The sequence below is a fragment of the Pongo abelii genome, chromosome 2 (genome assembly GCF_028885655.2).
Source record: "Pongo abelii isolate AG06213 chromosome 2, NHGRI_mPonAbe1-v2.0_pri, whole genome shotgun sequence".
NCBI lineage: Eukaryota > Metazoa > Chordata > Mammalia > Primates > Hominidae > Pongo > Pongo abelii.
In genome coordinates, this window is record NC_085928.1 from 203,576,243 (window position 1) to 203,596,442 (window position 20,200).

General features: G+C 39.3%; 1 protein-coding gene and 1 long non-coding RNA gene across 2 annotated transcripts in view; one reads left to right on the forward strand and one right to left on the reverse strand.

The window, feature by feature from the left end:
• Positions 1-20,200, reverse strand: part of ATP13A4 (ATPase 13A4) — a 203,815-nt gene that overhangs the window by 143,219 nt on the left and 40,396 nt on the right. The window contains exons 3-4 of the mRNA XM_024244544.3: positions 16,732-16,822; positions 15,640-15,793 (exon numbers count right to left, since the gene is read on the reverse strand). Coding sequence (XP_024100312.2) covers positions 15,640-15,699 — 60 coding nt within the window. The 5' untranslated portion in view covers positions 15,700-15,793; positions 16,732-16,822. The remainder of the gene's footprint in view (positions 1-15,639; positions 15,794-16,731; positions 16,823-20,200) is intronic.
• LOC103890330 (uncharacterized) lies at positions 14,321-16,482 on the forward strand. Its single transcript, XR_654667.2, has 3 exons — positions 14,321-14,414; positions 14,617-14,677; positions 15,182-16,482. It is a non-coding gene; the product is annotated as an uncharacterized LOC103890330 (long non-coding RNA).

Genomic DNA, 20,200 nt, shown 5'->3' on the forward strand with positions numbered 1-20,200 from the left:
AAGGAAATGAGCAGGAATCAACATTTTCTGTAATGTCCCAGATAGAAAATATTTTAAGCTTTGTGGGCCATATTGTCTCTCACAACTATTCAGATCTGCTGCAAAAGCAGGCAGAAGCAATATGCAAACAAATGTAGGTGGCTATTTTTCTTTCTTTCTTTCTTTTTTCTTTTTTTTTTTTTTTTTTTGAGATGGAGTTTCAGTCTTGTGCCCCAAGCTGGAGCACGGCCTCCTCCGCCTCCCAGGTTCAAGCGATTCTCCTGCCTCAGTCTCCCTAGTAGCTGGGATTACAGGCATGTGCCACCATGCCCAGCTAATTTTGTATTTTTAGTAGAGACAGGGTTTCTCCATGTTAGTCAGGCTAGTCTCGAACTCCCAACCTCAGGTGATCCACCCACCTCGGCCTCCCAAAGTGCTGGGATTACAGCCGTGAGCCATCATGCCCGGCCATAGGTGGCTATTTTTCAACGAAAGTTTACAAAAACAGTCAGTGGGCCATATGTCCCCACGGGCCATAGTTTGCAGACCTCTGCCATCAAGAAACAACATGCGGGAAAACAACATGTTCATGGCAAGAGTAACACCATCTTGAAGCAAAACCACCACGATGGCCAATGTTTGACTCCTATCTACCAAGGCGTTCCTGCAGCAAGGTCAAGAAACTATGCCTGCGGCATGGACAACTTCTCATAAAGATGCTTATCTAACTTTCCCAGTGGCCATGAGTTTCACAAGAGGGTTTGAGACAGGATAAATGCTCTACCCTAAAACTTAGCTGGAGAAAGAATACTTTCTGGAGGACTCAAAAATCCACCACCTCACAGCTGCCTAAGACATCGCTTCTGTGCCTAAGTCCCTATTAAATGTTTCTTTCTGAGAAACCAGATTTGTCAGCTTCTTTCTTCAGCCTCTCAGCACCCTGAGCCTTTGGAGATGGGTTTGTACATACCTGCTCACCATGGAACACAACAGAAACAGTTATTCTTTGCACCTGTAGTGATCGTGCCTACCTAATGGGGTTATTGTGAATTGAAAATAAAGTATCACATGAAAATGCTTAGCAATGGGTATAGGACGTAGTAGTTAGTCAATACATGTTAACTATTATTATTAGGCATATTTGCGTATTCTTTTGCTATTTTCAATTGGCCAGTTACTTTATACATGGACACTCTGTGGGCAATTATTTCAATGTTGTTAAAACTCAAAATTAATTTTTTTCCTGCACTGAGACCTTGTATAATAGTTCAGAAGGAAGATAATTGGATTTATCTCCCCATAAGGTTGAAAGCCTCCACAATCAAGCTTTTATTAAAGAACGAGTACTACCATTGTGACCACAGAAGATAGAATTCGACATCAAGGTAAGAGAAATTTTCACTTTTATTTATTCCTCATAGGGTAGGAACAGCAGGGAGAAGGTACATGGGAAATTTCTGAAATGAAATATGAAGCCCCGCAGTTTGCCGCTAGAGCCCTATTCACCCCGTAACATGTTCTGCTTGGTCATAATTGATCCTTTAAATGAACATACTGCCTTTCTTGGAAATTCCTTGAACAAAGAGAGGCTTCATGACTTGTCTGTCACATAGTTCTTCCTCATACTTCTCTGTGATGGTGAATGGCAAATGTGGCAATTCTATGCCTCAAAACCGCATCCCTCATGACAACTGAGCCACTAATGAAGAGATGAGCTCCACCTTAGAACTTTACTCCTGAGAGGAGTATTGAAAGTCAAACTGGCCTCACAAATGTGTAGACCTCCAAAGGGTAGGATTTTAGGTCACTAAGGCTCTCTGCCAAAAAAAAAAAAAAACCCTTCTAGCTTATACAAAACACAAGACAAGATTTATACACAGAAATATTCACTGTAATATTACTAGTAATGCCAAATAGAAGGCAATCAATGTATATCAGTAGGGCAATTATTAAGTACTATTATATAGCCATTAAAAGAATGTTTATTAAGTATTTTAATAACATGAGGGAAATATACGTAATTACATATGAAGAGAAACAACATAAAATCATGCAGTATGATGTTAAATTTAATTAAAAAAAGGTGGAACACAAACAAACAAAATAACACTGGAAAGTAAATACATCAAGCAAAATACTAATGGTATTTGCTGCGGGTGATGGCATCATTGTGATTCTTCTTTTACATTATAATTTTCTATATTTTATACATTTTATTCATTGAACATGTTTCACTTTTAAAATCAGAACAATAAAGAATATGTTTTTTGAAAAGCCTTTTTCTACCTGCTCACAGATTATTTTACAAAGATATTATCTGATCATAGATTATTTATCTGTGATTATTTATCACAGATTATTAACCTGCTTACAGATTATTTCACAGAGACATTATCTCTGACAAAAAAAAATCACCTTCAAGGACCTGAAAACTTTAAACACTATTTTTTCAGTTAGTTCACCAATTATATATTGACCAACAGATTGGAAATTCTGTTTCTTTGTTTGTTTGATTGGACTACCCCACCCCATTTTTCTCACTCCAAGTAACAGTACCCAATACCCCAATATTCTTCTGGCAAACTACACCCTTCACTATTTGCAGCTGATGTGCTTCATGCAGAGTTGACTCTGACCCCAACTCTAGGAGAGGGTATGTGACAACAAGCATGGTATTCCAATGGCCACACAAATAAATTTAAAAAGCAAAAATGATTCAGTCAGAGCCAGTGAGAAGAAAGAGTATTTGGCTAAGACTATTGAAAGAAAGGCAAGTTCTTTTTTCCACTGAAGTGGTACCTGGGGATGTGTAATCCTAGAGTTATCAGAGGGCTCCTTGTGAAGTATAACAATAAAACCCAGCTTGGAAGTTCTATCCATGGCAATCAGGCAAGAGAAAGAAATAAAGGGTATTCAAATAGGAAAAGAGGAAGTCAAACTGTCTCTGCTTGCAGATGGCATGATCCTATATCTAGAAAACCCCATCATCTCAGCCCAAAAGCTTCTTAACCTAATAAACAACTTCAGCAAAGTCTCAGGATACAAAATCAATGTGCAAAAATCAAAAGCATTCCTATACACCAACAGTAGACAAGCAGAAAGCCAAATCACGAACGCCCATTCACAATTGCTACAAAGAGAATAAAGTACTTAGGAATACAGCTAACAAGGGACGTGGAGATTCTCTTCAAGGAGAATTACAAAACTCTGCTCAAGGAAATAAGAGAGGACACAAACAAATGGAAAAACATTCCATGCTCATGGATAGGAAGAATCAATATCGTGAAAATGGCCACACTGCCCAAAGTAATTTATAGATTCAATGCTATTCCCATTCAACTGCCATTGACATTCTTCATAGAATTAGAAAAAAACTACTTTAAAATTCATATGGTACCAAAAAAAAAGAGTCCCCATAGCCAAGACAATCCCTAAGCAAAAAGAACAAAGCTGGAGGCATCAGGCTACCTGACTTCAAACTATACTACAAGTCTACAGTAACAAAAACAGCATGGTACTGGTACAAAAACAGACACATAGACCAATGAAACAGAATAGAGATCTCAGAAAGTACACCACACATCTACATCCACCTGATCTTTGACAAACTTGAGAAAAACAAGCAATGGGGAAGGGATTCCCTATTTAATAAATGGTGCTGGGAAAACTGGCTAGCCATATGCAGAAAATTGAAACTGGACCCTGTCCTTACACCTTATACAAAAATTAACTCAATATGGATTAAAGACTTAAATGTAAAACCCAAAACTACAAAAAACGTAGAAGAGGCCGGGCATGGTGGCTCACGCCTGTAATCCCAGCACTTTGGGAGGCCGAGGTGGGCAGATCACAAGGTCAGGAGATCGAGACCATCCTGGCTAACATGGTGAAACCCTGTCTCTACTAAAAAATACAACAAAAATTAGCCGGGCGTGGTGGTGGGTGCCTGCAGTCCCAGCTACTGAGGAGGCTGAGGCAGGAGAATGACGTGAACCCAGGAGGCGGAGCTTGTAGTGAGCCGAGATCGCGCCACTGCACTCCAGCCTGGGCAACAGAGCGAGACTCTCTCTCAAAAAAAAAAAAAAAAAGCCTAGAAGAAAATCTAGGCAATACCATTCAAAACATAGGCACAGGCAAAGATTTCATGACAAAAACTTCAAAAGCAATTGCAACAAAAGCAAAAATTCATAAATGGGATCTAATTAAGCTAAAGAGCTTCTGCACAACAAAAGAAACCATCATCGGAGTGAACAGACAATTTACAGACTGAATGAAAATTTCTGCAGTCTATCTGACAGAGGTCTAATATCCAGAAACTATAAGGAACTTGAACTTCTACAAGAGACGAACAACCCCATTGGCAAATGGGCACATGGAAAAGAACGCAGAAATCACTAAGAGTAAGTAAGCAACACTAAACTAGTCTTGCCAAACCAACCTCATATAGTCTTTTGATAGCCAATCTTAACCAACTGGTTAGGACAATCATTAACACATAGTTTATCTGATTTTCAAAAGTCTCTCTTGAGGATTTTTGCTTCTGAATGTAGAATGCTACAAAGAACATCACACTCCCCCTAACAACCAGGAAAAAATAGAGATAACCCACAAAGTCATAAATTTTCTTGAACTCATCAGATAGCTAAGGTTTCAAGGAAATCAAGTAAACCAAATTCCAAAGAACAAGTTCTTCCAAAAAGAAACAGGTTAAAACAATGTTTTTACCTTTTGCGTCTCATGAAAGTGATGTTGGCCATATGAGTGATAAGAAGAAATGAGCTAAAATTTTAACAAATTTATGAAGTCCAAGTTTGGACTACAGCATCAGTTTAGCTTGAATATCTAAAGGTCTGAGACTCAGAAAGAGGCTGGCATCCACTCAGAAACTCTTCTTCCCAAGCATCAGTTGGTGTTCATCAGACAGACGGGGGGCAGAGGAGGACATCAGAGAGAGCTCCCTTTGGCAGCATAGGTCTGAAGGAGGTGACTAATGGCTCCAGGAGACAGGCTTAACTTCCCTCTTACTTCTCTGGACTCTTCTCTCCTACTATTTAAGCTTCTGGAATGAGATAGTAATTGACAAAGGCCAATTACTTCTAAGTGAGAAACCATCTGCCAGGACACAAGCAAAAATCAATTGAAGCTGGATGAAGGATAAAGGCAAAAACTTTTACCATTCACTATTCTGAAACCAGGATTCTACATTAAAATCAAATGCAATTAATAGCTAGTGGAGAAGCAAGAAACTCTCACCTAAGAAAACTATAAGTATAAGACAGATTTGGCTGCCACAGAGAGGGAGAATATGAATATTGACAAAGCACTACTCTCTGAAGCTAAGATACAAAGGGATTGCCTAAGACTAAGTCTGGACAAGTGCAACAGATAACACTGTCTACCTCTACTACAAGCCTAGCACTGAGTCATAAGCCCAGGAGGATACCACTGGGAGAGAAACAGGAGCACAAAGAGAGACCACTTCTGCAATACAGGAATACATAGATGACTAAAAAGTGAAGGAGTATCCAGATGATTTGATTTCAACACCTGTGATCCTAATCACTTCTAAGCCCAAAAGATCAGAGATTTAAGACTTGTACAAAAAGGGATCTGGAGGTTTTGTTTCTCACAAGTTCAAAATAAGCCCAAAGTATAAAATAACTGCTAAACTAATAAGTACTGTGTGAGGCTTATGTAGCAGTACTAGTACTTGTACTGGTAATAACATGCTACATCAAAAGCATAAAGTGCACTGAGATATGAGCAGAAGGTTTGAAGTCAATCTGCCTATGCTTAAGTTCTGTTTTTGTTGCTTCTTAGATGCCAGATTTGGGTATATTATATAGTTTCTCAGTGCCTCCTTTTATAAGATTGAGGTTAACAACCCACTTGAGTCAGGAGAGAAGAAAGAAACTCTTATAATACATGCGCACATTTTTCAATTCATCTCATCAGAAATATATCAAATAAAGTCAATGTGACATGTTAAATATAAACATGAAATAAGATACAGTCTCAGATCTCTCCATCTACCCAAACTTAATTCTTGGATAGTTTTGTTTTAGAACTGGCCTCAAAACATGAATCATTTTTCACAATATTATCTTCTAAGTACTGATTCTGAAACTCAAGTACCAGAGTTTCAAAATCCTTCAGCCATAGTTCCCCCAAGAAGGCAACAGATTCTGGAAATGCTGAAGTGATTACAGTTTCAGCCAGGGCCCTCCATGTGTACCCACTGAAATCAGAGCGTCCTGGCCTGAGGACATTATATTTCTCTGGAAAGCATTCAGGACATTTGGGCCTCCTCTCTGTTCTTTTTCTGAGGGGCCATTTCAGGTACAGCTGTACTCACTGTCCACAAGAATAGCCTTAGGCTGAGGGAAAAGTTGAGGAGATGGTGTTCTGAGCTGCCTTTCAACTCTACCCAGCCTGTGGTTTCAGGCAGCTTACCAAGGTTTATATGAAGGGCACTCAGAAGTAGCTATGGGCCAATTTGTCAAGTCAACCTACTCTGTCTAGTCTTCACAAAGCCTTGAAATGGGCACCCAAAATGAATCTCTTCTGGATCCATCAGCAAATGACCAACTCCCTCACCAAAGTGCCAACTCAAGTTCCTGTGCTCTGTCTTCCATGGGCCTGAAGACCCTATACGGTTCAGCATTGGTTAATCATTTGCCAATAGATTTACGCCTTATTTCGTTATTTATGAGTAATTGACACAACAACTGCCATAAATTTCCAGTTCCCATTTGGTTTAATGTTTCCAGATATGCTTTTTCTTTCCTTGACCAAAAAACTCACAGCACTTTGAAAAAAAAAATGAGTATTACTTAAATTTCTTAAGATGTTTCACAGCGGTTTTATCTGTTTTCAAAATGTTTAAATTTTGTGTGTGTGTGTGTGTGTGTGTGTGTGTGTGTTTTGGCAAGGACCCCAAGAAATCATCTGTATTGAGCCTCGGTTCAATCCAGTAAGGTATTATTATTGAAACTGGCCCAATTGTCTCATAGAAGTGATCTTCATAGTCTTTTAAAATAAAAATATTAAAATTGACTCAGGTCTTCAAGATTGAAACTTACATTTGACCCTCCCTTAGGAAACCCACCCTCAGGACTCCTGAATAGTATCAAGGAACTGAAACTCACCAGATCATCACATTCAGACAGTGAGAAACCAGGTCCCTCGTTCCTCATGATTTCCTTACCACTCCCTAATTCCTGTTTACCCAATGTAGTTGCATTCCTTTCCTGCTACATAAATCCCAATTGTAGTCAGTCAGGATATGGATTTGAGACTGATCTCCCATCTTCTCAGCTGCAGCACCCAAATGAAAGCCATCTTCCCTGGCAATACTTGTTGTCTCAGTGATTGGCTTTCTATGCAGCCAGCAGCAGGACCTAGACTGAAACTCTGGTGTTTTGGTAACATTATCTCCACCTTGTAAATAGGCCAGTGTTAAAGAGAGGTGAAGTGCTGCATGGTTGTAAGAATAAATAATGTTAGAGCCAACACAACAATGCTGGTCTCCAGCCTCCTAATGTTGTGTTTCTTTCAATTACACCCTAATGTTTTTTCTACCATCAGCAACTAAAGTAGCACATCCAAAATTTAACAAAAACCAGAGGCAACAAACCATTATTTAAGGCAAGGACTTAAGCCATGGCCTGCCATTTACTTTGCCAAATGAACCTGGTAATGTCACTTAACCTCCCTATGCCTAAATTTTCGTATTCATAAAAGAGAGATGACAATTCCTTAGTGGGTTTCTGAGAGGATTACATAAATTACTATGTGTAAAGTTCTTAGTCCAGAACTTGGCTCAGATCAATCACCATACAAGTATTTGCTCTTAGTATTGCCATCCCTGCTCTCGGCTTGCTCCTACTTTTCCTTTGGGGATTAAATGGCATTATCATCTTTCCTCACTGGACAAGCTAAGAACCTTAGAGACATCCTTAATAACCACTCATCCTGTTACCTCTTCTTTCTTACTTCCCAGTCTTTGGATTATGAAGTCTTCTTAATTCTATCATTTAAATATCTATTAAATCCATTTTTTACTCAGCATCTTCTCTGACAAGGCTATATAGTTTAGTCCTATTCCTCTCACCTGGACTATTTCAAATACCTCCTCACTGTTCTCTCTTCCAATCAACTGTGCTCTCTCCACGATGTAACATCCTTTAAAGTATCCTACCATATTACTCTCTGCTTCAAAACTTCTAGTGGCTTCCACATTGTGTCATCCAGGCTGGCATCACAATCATTCTGACCAAATCCAGCTTCACCATCAAAGATTCTAATTCAGTAGGTATAGAATGGCACCTAGGAATCTATTTTGTGTGTATTCCCCCACCTGATTCTACAGATCAATATTTGAGAATCATTGGAAAGGATACTCATTAGAATGTCTTATAAAGTTCTTCAAAATCGTACTCCCCCCTCCAGGGAAATGAAATGTCATCTTTCCCCTTGAAGTTTTCTTTGACTAAATTGTTCCTTCTTCTGTGTTCCCACAGCTCTGTATGCATAGCTCTCAAAATGATACCTATTATATCACACTTTCATTATATTTGTACCCCTGGGTTCCTAACTTGCAGGGACAACTTCATGGGCACACAACCTGTGTGGTCACACAGGGCCCACACTCAGAAGGGCCCTACACTCAGAAGGTCCCTACACTTGGCTTAATGCTCTGCTATCACCATCCTGAAATTCTTAATAATTGTTGAACAAGGGACACCTCGTTTTCACTTGGCACTGGGTCGTGCAAATTATGTACTCAGCACTGCCACTCGATTGTGAGCTGCTTGAAAACAGAAGCTATTTGCTATTCTTTCAAAATCCTCCTTGGTTAGCACAGAGGACTCCTGGCAAAAAGTAGAGGTTTGTTAAATATTTGTTGAGTTTATACATGAATGGATGAAAAGATAAAGTATCTCATAGAAAAATAGTATAGTATGGCTAATTAACTCTGAAGAATAAGCTTTTGTTATTCTTGGGGGAGAGGGGGACTAATTGATAAAATCCTGAGACTATTGACCATTGACCACTCCAAATAAATAACATAACATTTTCTAGGTTTATTTTTAAATTACTCAAACCACTCCTACTTTTGAGCCCTGCTGCCTCCCTGTTCTCAGAATGCAAAATGGCAGTTAATAGAGCTTGCAATTATACTATTATGCCCTGAGTTTTTGTGCCAGGTACTGTGTTAAATTCTAGGTGTAATGGGAAGGGGAAGGGAGAAGCCAAGAAAATGTGAATTGAGCAGGGTCCCTGTCTTCAAGAAGCAATTAAATTTCACTCCTCTAAAATTTATATCGAAGATGAGTTGACTTCATGGGAGTTCTGCAGCAATGAATCGAGAATAAAGACATTAGACTTGGCCAGTGGCCCAGCTTCCTGAACATTTCAAATGACAAAATGTCTCAGCCTGAACACAATTCCCCCACTATGAGATCTGTGGGTTCACTAGTTAACATTGGCAACTGACTCAGAGGTGCTCATGGAGCATAATAAACAAGTGGCTATTGAGGTGGGGGAGGTGCTTTTGCTCCCGGGTGTTAGAGAAGAAAAGACAAACATCAGCTATCAAAGTGAGCCAAGTAATTGGAAAAAAATGTTCCTAGCTCCTGCTGAAGGCATGACAGGACTTCCAATGTGGTAACGACCACACACCACCCTGCTGCCACATTACGTGCCCATTACTAGTTTCTCTGAAATGACATGGAAGCCCAAAAAGAGTTTATCATGCTTTTCCACTACTTGTTTTTAGTTACCCACTACTGGTTGGTATAATATCAGTTACAAAATTAAGAGATTCTAGTTGAAAACATATAAATGCCAATAAACATATAAAGATGTGTTCAACTTCAAATCAAGGAAATGTAAAAATAATACAACCACAGAATATCAATTTTGTATACTGAATGAGCCAAAGTTAAAAAGACTGATAATTTTCAATGTCGGCATGAATGGAGGAGAACGCAAGTATTCTCAAAAAAGATTGCTGGTCCGAGTATAAATTGGTACAACTATAACTTCTGAAGGATAATTTGGCATGATATGTTAATCCAAATGTAAAATGCATGCCCCCTTTGAGGCAGTAATAATAATTCTAGGCCTTTATCTGAAGAAAATAATCTGAAAAATAAATATCTAAGTACAAAGTGGTTCATCACAGCAAAAAAAAAAAAAAAATTAGAAATAATACCTGTGCAACATGGGAAACCTGCTAATACAGCACAATTCATCCAAACACAACTTGAACATTGAAATAGTTATGTGACACTATAATTATCAAATATATATATATATATCGAGAGAGAGAGAGAGAGAGAGAGAGAGAGAGAGAGAGACAGAGAGATCCATAATGCATTTGTAAGTATAATGGAAAGGCTAGTTTTTTTTAAAGTAGAGATAGAATCACTCCATTTTTGTTAAAAAATACATATTGGCCAGGTGTGGATGCTCACGCTTATAATTCCAGCACTGTGGGAGGCCAAGGCAGGTGGATTTCTTGGGTCCAGGAGTTTGAGACCAGCCTAGGCAACATGGTGAAACCCCGTCTCTACATAAAATACTAGAAAATTAGCCAGGCGTGGTGGCATGCTCCCGTGGTCCCAGCTACTCAGGAGGCTGATGTGGGAGGATCACCTGTGCCTGGGAGGTTGAGGGTGCAGTGAGCTATGATCACACCACTGCATTTCAACCCAGACAGAGACCCTTTCTCCAAAAAAAACTAACATTAAAAAAATATATATCTCTGAGTATATGTATATTTTTTAAGAATAGAATTTTTAAATCAATAGAATAATTTTGTTTTGTCATGATGCAAACAAACGGATGATATCCAAAAACAATATTCATATTGTTTTTCAACATGTAGGGGGGAAAAGGGAGATTATGAGGCAGTAATATGTTCAGTGATGTGCTGGTAAATATTTAACAGCTGGCCTTCAGGTGGGGCAGGGTGGAAGTCCTGTTGTAGTATTTACAGATTTCTGTGGGATAAATACCACCAACATTATTTATTTCAAGCTACTAATGTGATGTCACTGAGTTAGGAGTTGGGAAGAAATGGAAAGAAATACAGTTGCACCATGCTGTGTAATACCACTACCTCGTATTTCCATGATACAGATAAACTAGATGCAAATAATCTCAAAAGCATAGATAAGTATGAAGATAGAGCAAAATAGTTAGAAAGTGGTGAATTTTATGTTTTTGTTTTGTTTTGTTGGTTTTGAGAGAGTCTCACTCTATCCCCCAGGCTGGAGTACACTGATACGATCTCAGCTCACTGCAGCCTCAACCTCCTGGACCAAAGCGAGCTTCCCACCTGAGCCTCTCAAGTAGCTGGGACTACAGGTGCATACCACCACATCCAGATAATTTTTTTGTATTTTTATAGACAGAGTTTCACTATGTTGCCCAGGCTGGTCTGGAACTTCTGGGCTCAAGCAATCAGCATGCCTCAGCCTCCCAAAGTGCTGGGATTACAGGCGTGAGCCACGGCGCCCAGCCTGCATTTTTTATTGACATGTCTGGTGGTAAACTCATGAAGCATATTTACTTCATTCTTTAGATCCTTATTTGTCATTTCAATATTTTTACAATGAACAAATGTTACCTTTATAATCAGAAAAGAATTCAAAGGTTTTTATTTTTTATTTTTTTGTCTTATTTGTTAAGGCCTAGAGAAAAATATCAGGGAACTTTACTTTTTAAAAGTCTCACTGGAACAAAACACTTCCCCAAAATGATTGATTGTGTTAAGGTGTAACTAAAGAGCAATGTTAGAATCAATTAAGCCATGATACCTTTGTTCAGTCATGGTATAAGGAAATGGTTCTAAATTCCTTCAAAATAGAAATACAAAACATCAGGACTCAAAGAGATTTGTGCTCCCAGGCATTCTCATACTCTCACTTTACAAATAAGGAAGCTGAAAAAGGTAGGTGTTTTCCCAAAGTATGCACAAGGTAAGTAGAAGATAACCCAGCCCCTTTCCATTTATAAGTGGTCTCTACAGCCTATGAATAAAAGTACATATTCCTGGCCAGGTGCAGTGGCTTATGCCTGTAATCCCAGCACTTTGGGAGGCTGAGGCAGGTGGATCACGAGGTCAAGAGATTAAGACCATCCTGGCCAACACGGTGAAATACCATCTCTACTAAAAATACAAAAAATTATCCAGGCGTGGTGGCATGCAGCTGTAGTCCCAGCTACTTGGGAGGCTGAAGCAGGAGAATCACTTGAACCCGGGAGGCAGAGGTTGCAGTGAGCCGAGATCATGGCACTGCACTCCAGCCTGGCAACAGAGCAAGACTGTCTAAAAAAAAGAAAAAAAAAAAGTACATATTCCTTTTGGTATAACTGAATGGCAAGAGATGACCTCATTTTTGTGGGATAGTATTTATTCAATTGGTTAATTGCTAAGCCCCTGGCTCTTCCTACCTTTATTTAGATGATAGAAGCTCACACTTCGCCAGAACTGTATACTTCTCCAAACATGTTCATATGGATTATCTCCACTGACCTTCATGAGAGCTCTGTGAGTCTGGCAGGGGTAAGAAAGACCAGTCCTATTTTACAGGTATAAAAACCGAGGCTACAGCAGGCAAGCGGCTAGCCCAAGGCCGGTGAGAGCCAGGCCTCCCATCCTGTCCCAGTGCTCTCAGGGAGTTTCCTCCTCGAAGGCTTTCTGAGGCAGTCATTTAGGTGAACCCTCCCTGAAGGCCACTTTCTCACCTTTCCTTCCTTCTCCCTCCAAAAGCTTCTTTCTTCCTTTGGCTCCTGTCTCATTTTGCAGTTAAAGATATTACTTTCAGGTCACCTAGGGTTGCTCTTTAGTTCCTGTTTGCTTTTGGTTTGTTATTTGTTTATTCATTTATTTTTATCTATTTACTTATTTTTGAGACAGAGTCTGGCTCTGTTGCCAGGCTGGAGTGCAGTGGTGCGATCTTGGCTCACTGCAACCTCCGCCTCCCAGGTTCATGCCATTCTCCTGCCTCAGCCTCCCAAGTAGCTGGGACTACAGGCGCACGCCACCCTGCCCAGCTAATTTTTGTATTTTTAGTAGAGATGGGGTTTCACCATGTTGGCCAGGATGGTCTCAATCTCTTGACCTCGTGATCCGCCCGCCTCGGCCTCCCAAAGTGCTGAGATTACGGGTACGAGCCACCATGCCCGGCCTGTTTTTGGTTTTTTAATTCTAAAATGGAAGATAATCCCAGGCATCTTTAGGCCTCAGAATATTCTTCTTCTTTATTTGACACGAGGTCTAAACCTGGAATGTTGTTTTCTCTTGAAATTTGAAGTAATTTCTACCACAAGAGAAATTACATTTGCAAATGTTCAAGTAAAGTATATTATAAAGCACGAAACTAAACACTTGGTGTGACACATTTCTAGACTTGGAAGTCAGAGGAGACAGGCTTATTTAAGATACTCGAATTATCTAGAAGAAAAAAGAAACTCCAATTATCTATAACAGAACAGATCCTGAGGAATCTAAGAAGACTGGATGTTGATGTTCTCCTTAGCTTTGTTTTATGAAGGAAGGGAACGCATTCTGTTAAGAGTGGAATGTTCTCCGGAAGAACAGGAAAAGGTATCAGTGGGCTATGTTCAGGTCCAGAGACAAAAGGGCTTAAACTAACCTATGTGGTGCCTCAGCTCCTGGACTTATTGGTTGATACAACCTTTGGGAAAGTCTGTGTGCATCAATTTCCTCATCTTTAAAGTTAGAATCACAGCATCTACCTCATAGGGTTGTGAGGAAAACTAAATTAGCTAGTGGCCAAGAAAATGCTGTGTATACTAAAAATCACTACAAAATATGTAGAATATATATATAGCTTGATAATTTTTAAAGTTTACTGCTCTGGGCAAGGGATGGAGGAGTGAGTTAAAAAGCAAGAGAGTGTCAGACACAGCAACAGGCAGGTGGCCAGGTTTCTGTAGGCAGAAGAGGATGGAGAGCTCAGGAGTGCATACTAATTGCTGCACCTCTGCTGAGACTACTGGCCAAATGACTGCCCACCAGAAAACACAGTGTCCCTTTCCATATTAAAGGCCCTCTCCTAATTGGGCTTTCAGCTGCATACAAAACTAGATGGACTTCTCCATGCATCTGATGGTGCTGTTATGAAGATGAACTGTTAACTAAATTGCTTTGGTGGAATATGTATGCTAGGGAAGAGGTAACAGTTTCCCTACAACCATGAATGTCTTCTGGAAAATAAATGATTCTTATTGAGACTTGAAAGACAAATTGTCCGAGAGCAGAAAGGGGTGTACTGGAAAAGAGTGAGTGTATTTCTAAATGAGAGAGAGAAAAAAAAAATGTTTCAGAGGAAGGAGCCCCTGCCTTCTGGTGGAAGAGTATTCAAGATGAAGATAAACTTTTCAACTTAATATTGAGAGTAATGAGATATTCACTTTCTAAAGAAAACTCTTTAAAGAAACAAAGATGATATCCAATGTGGGCTAGCAAGCCATTTCTGGTGACATTTGTGGAGGGGCTGAAGGCAATTCATTTGGCAGTCAAATCTGAATGAAGTAAAGGATATGGTTAAGAAAGGCACCTGAATTAATGTGCATTTTACTTCTTTATAATTTTTTCAGCTTTGATAGCAGAAGGGATCTACTCTTGAAAGTCCAAAAAATGTTGTTGCTATAGGAACAGGTAAGCAGATTAGACTTGAAAGACCAGTTTAGGAACAAAGAATGTAATAGTCAGGGCTAAAGCAATTAACCAAGAAAACATTTTAAGTAAATATCTTTCAGGTTTGTTATTTACATATTAATTCCAGGAAGACTAAATGTTATTATTGAATGAGAGCATCACATTTTAGCATTTTAAGTACATCATTACTGGCATAAAAGACTATGCTTACACAATTAGCAGAAAGACCTTATTAAACAGAAGTACACATTTCTAACCCTCTCTTGATTACATTGTAATTGAGAAATACAGTTTTAAATTCATCCTGAGCATGAAAGTCATCTTTGATTTTCCTATAGTTCTCAAGATAGAAGCACATCTAAAATCAAAGAGATACTGAACTACCGAAACTTTTCTGTAACCAATCTCTATAATGAGGAAGCCACAAAAGTAAAATTCTAGAAGAAAACAGAAATGTGTGTAGGCTGATAATTGTTAATATTGCATGTCTTCCCTGTCCAACAGACTCGGTGAACAAGACATGTGAGAAGAGAAGGTCAAAGACCCAGCTGCACTTCTGCTTCACTGCTGAACTTCTGCTTCTTCCTATCAGGGAATACACTGCTCTTCACATTAGGGATTTCCTAAAATTGTTAGGTGTTTTGAACAGAACTGGCTATACCAATGAGGCTCAAACAAGAATCATAAAGTGCATGGTGCTTCTCTCCCTCTCTGTTTTCTTTAAAAAGAAAATATTCTTGACAAGATGAATACAATATTTTCATTCTAGCAAATTTCTGCTGTCAGAGGTTATATTTACAGGATAGAGAGATTTCTTAAACATGACCTTTTCTCGTGTAATACCAGAGTGAAATTTTAGAGAAGTCTGTGTGTGTGTGATGCGTGCGTGTGCGTGTGTGTGTGTGTGTGTCTCGCAGGCTGAGAAGTGGGATGGGAAGAAGGGAATGTGGCTAGAATCTTACCATCTCATTCTCTTCTCCTTCATTGAGCAGAGCGTGCTGGCCCTTCTCAAAGTGTCCCATGAAAAAGTTATTCCACACCTCCTCCCTGAACTTGCTGGGCAGACGCTTCCAGGATGAACTCCAACTCGCCGAGCCACCGCAGCTTCTCAGCTGACTAAAAGAGTTAATGATCCTCCAGGTTAAAACTCCTCCTTGAGCACACACCTTCTCTCAACAAATGACAGTACTTGGCAAACTGAACTCCTCCCACGAGTCGCCCTCTGCTAGGAGGAATTTCTGGCTGCTCCCTGCTTATTGCATTCTCTCAGAGCAGCTGTCTCAAAGGAGGCTGCTCCCATGCCGATCTTTTTGTGCCCAACTTACAGGGAAAGAACTCATTGCCTGCCCAGTGCCTGCCAGCCTCAGACTTCTGACTGCAAATCCAACAGGACAATACAGAGTTGGCAGGACCCTTCTCAGGAGCGAGGAGCGGGTGCAAGAACTCCCAGGTCACTGCTTTATTCAGAGGACCTAAGGAATTGGGTTGAGCGGAAGCGCACACAGCTGCAGATTTTCTTTGATGAATGAAAGCTTCAATCTATAGGTTTCTAATAGTACTCTCATTCATTTTGCTTACAAAAGGTACAAATTATCACTAATCCTCTTCAAAAGGTATTTGTAATCACATTTCCTTGTATATGCAAAAAAAATTGTATTTAAAGTGTATGTGAAATTAAGTTTACTTTTTTGAAACACGTAGAAAAAGAACAAAGGTATCATCAAACTAGTCTATGTAGTCTCCTTTCACTAAAATATTGATGGTTCAACACTTAAGGAAGTCTAGAAATAAAATATTCGAATGACTATATGGCCAGACTCTTTTTTAATTTGTTTACACATTTATTCAATAAACAGTGCCTGAGCACAGGGACTATCTAAAAAAGTTAAGTCGTATTTGCTACCCTCGTGTTGATGTAAGGATTCAAACATCCAAACAAATATGATAGAAAGTGGACTGTTATTATAAGAGCTGGAACAGAAGTCTAAGAAAACTGTCAGAAGTCCCAGTGTGGTGTAGAGAAACACACCCCAACCCTAGCTCTGGCAAAATACCTGTATTCCAGCCGCTTGTCTGCACTGGCCTTGCCGTGTGATCATTTAACTACAGGAACCGGCTCTTCTCATCTGGTACCACCCAACAGGACTTTTGAGAGAACGGAATGAGATCATCGTGAAAGTACATTGTACGGCACTGATCAAGTGCTGTTAGGATTATTAAACTAAATGTGCAGTTGAACAGTAGGTGTTAGGACATAGTGGCTAAGGGCATATACACTAAATTTGGAAGGCCTGAGTTCAAATTTGGACTGTACTAGGTGGTCGTTGTGATACCTTGGGATATAACAAGTTATACAAATTCCATTCACCTCTATTTCCTCACATGTAACATAAAGATGATGATAATAGAACCTACGTCCTAAAACAGACTTTTAAGAAAAAGTGCCTGGGAAATAATAGGTGTTCAACAAAAGATAGTTATTTTTACCTTCACCATGTCCACTGTCTCTCCCTAAAGCTACATTGGCAATGATATCTCCAACCTGACCCAAATAACCCTAATGTGACCAAGATCAATGTGTGCATGTGTGTGTGTGTATGTGTGTGTGTGCACGTGTGTGTGCGTGTGTGTGTGCATGTGTGTGTGTGCATGTGTGTGTGCATGTGTGTGTATGTGTGAGTATATTGTATGTGTAAAACCTTGAGCAAATAGTAAAGTATAGGATAAACATAAAAAGTAAGCTAAGTAAACCCATTGTAATAGTAATTACAAAATATATATGCACGTGTGTGTATGTGTGTGTGTATATATATATATGTAGTTCTCTTGGTTTCAAAAATTTGCTAGCACAATTTAACAAAATAAATGAAAATAAAATTAACATTTTATCACAAGGTCAAAATGTAAGGAGTAAAGGGTTTATGGGGGGGTAATAAAAATGTTCTAGAACTACTGATGGCTTCACAAATTTGTGAACATACTAAACCTCACAGAACTGTATACTTTAAAAGGGTGAATTTTATGAAATGTGAATTATATCTCAATGAGGAGATATAACAAATTTAAAAATCATACCTCAATAAAAAAATTACACCTCAAAAAAACTTAACATTTAACAGCCTTACTAGGCAGTAATTATATATTTAGTACAGAAAAAAATATAAAACAAGCATATTCCAAATTTCATCTCAACTGATGGAGGTTGAGGAGTGTTAGTATGTGATGTGGCGAAACTATATCAGTGCTCTTGGGCAGGTGAGAAAGAAGTAATTCATTCTCCTGTTTATCACTGGCAATATTTGCAGTTTCCTTCTGGCTGGGTTCCTGAATGCACTTGGCAACTCATGCACCATTGTGGGATTGAGATGAGTGTGTGACTGATTAACAGCTAGAGGAGAAACTGTACACAAACTTACCCCATCAAATAAATCAGGTCATGCTGTTACAATATTTAAGCTAAACTTGAACAGGAAAATATGTAAGTCCTTACAAACATTAAAAGCTTTTATAAAACTCAGGTGTCCATGGAAAATTATTTTCCACAAACCTGGTTCAGTAGAGCTGAGGACTCCAGTAGTGAGAGAGTTTCCTCAGGTTCCTTGGGAGTTCTATTGGTAAAACATCTAGATTTTATCTATGGCAACACTGCTTATGGACAACACTCACCCTCATTTAGTGCTTTTGGTCTACAAACATAAGCATATCCAGAAACAGGGCTAGGCTGTGTGGGAAAGCAAAGAGAACATTTACCGAACACTTCCAGATATGAGGCACAATTTTAAACAGTTTACACTCACTGTTGCACACAATCCTGACAAAAGCCTCTGTGGTTGATACTATTCTGGTCATTTTTATTTGACAGACAAGGAAACACAGGTGCAGACGTTAAGTAATTTGCCTATATTCAAACCATTAGTAAGTGACAGAATGAGTATTCGGACCTAGGCAATGCAGCTCTCCCAATCCGTGATCCTAGTTACTGGACTAATACCACTTCTACACATTTATTTGGCACATCCAAAGTGCTCTGCAAAGAGGCTTGCATTTATATGACCAGAAAAGCCTCTTTGTGAAGGAAGCATTTTGAGAAAGGCCTTGGAAAGAGACAAAAAAGGCTTCAACAGGTGGAGATGCTGAGGCTCGGACAAACAGTAAGGCCGCAGAAAAGAGCATTTGAAGCAAGGGAATCATCAGAGGGAGAAACACATGTTCATGTCCAGAGCAAGCCCATCAGCCCCACTGCAGCACGGGCTGCATGAAGGAAGAAGAGGGGAGTGACATGTGGCAGGGAAATATGGACCAGCGCCATGCATGGAGGTCCCAAATGCCAGGTCTGAGTCTGACCTTAGTGCATAGAGTGACAATAACATGGAAGGCAAACTGAACTCCATAAATATCCCTATTGTTCCTGATCAGCCTGTGCTCTCGTATTATAGGAATCAGGTGCCAAAGCAACTCGGTCCTTCTATGCAATACTGTATTTATGTAGACAGTTTTCTTGAACCTTCTAAGTTAAGTCTTCTATTTCTGTTTGGAACATTGTTTGAAAAGTTATTCTTGAATTCAGCCTCTCTTTCCTTAATTGTGCCTGTTCAATATTTCTATTCTATACTCTATGTGCCTCATAGGTTGTGATGTGGCATAGTAAGCATGGCAGATGAGGATTTGGTGTGGTCTGAATTCTAATCTTGACATTTTCCTGAAGGATTCCATTCACTCATTCATTTAACACGAGTTTGATTAACTTCAGTATGCCCAGATCTGTAACAGATGAAGAACAGAGATTTAATAAATTACGCCCCAGAAAAGTTAAGTCAATTAAGAAACAAGACCAACACCAAAATATAAATTCCATATAATATGCTAATTACACAAGAGTGACAGAGGAAGTTCAAGTAGGGAGTTAGGCCAGGAAACCCTCACAAAAATAGGAGTTTTATGCTTGTCTAGATAAATACAGGTGGGAAAGGAAAGCATTATTAACAAAGGAGACGGAGAGCAACAGCACAGACGAAGGCTCGCACACAGCCCATTCTGGGGGCTACAAATTATACACATATATTGATACCTCACAATTGAGAGGAATGTCCAAAAGGAAAAGTTCCTTCGTTCATTCTCTGATTCTCTCCCTAAACTCATTTTATCTCAAATACTCTCTCCCAAATAAGAATGGGAATGGAAAATAAAAAGGATAAATACTTAGCTACCTCTGCTGACCTGGCATCTCAGTTTGCTTTTGATTATCTTAGGAGCATGCCTGTTGCTCTGAGCAGTTCTCACCTTCTGTGAGTGTCTAGAATAGATGTTCAATGGAAATAATAGCAGGACCGGTTTCTCTGCCAGGACCGTGGGATGCTGATGCTTCACTTGTCTGGCCCATTTAGATTTTGTGATGATAAATGGTAATAATGTTTCATTATACGTTAATTTCCATCTTTCATCTGAGAACTCACAGCATATTACAAATATTGTTTTTTGCAACATCTCTGTGAAGTAGGGAGATGAGTAATATCATTGCCCCCA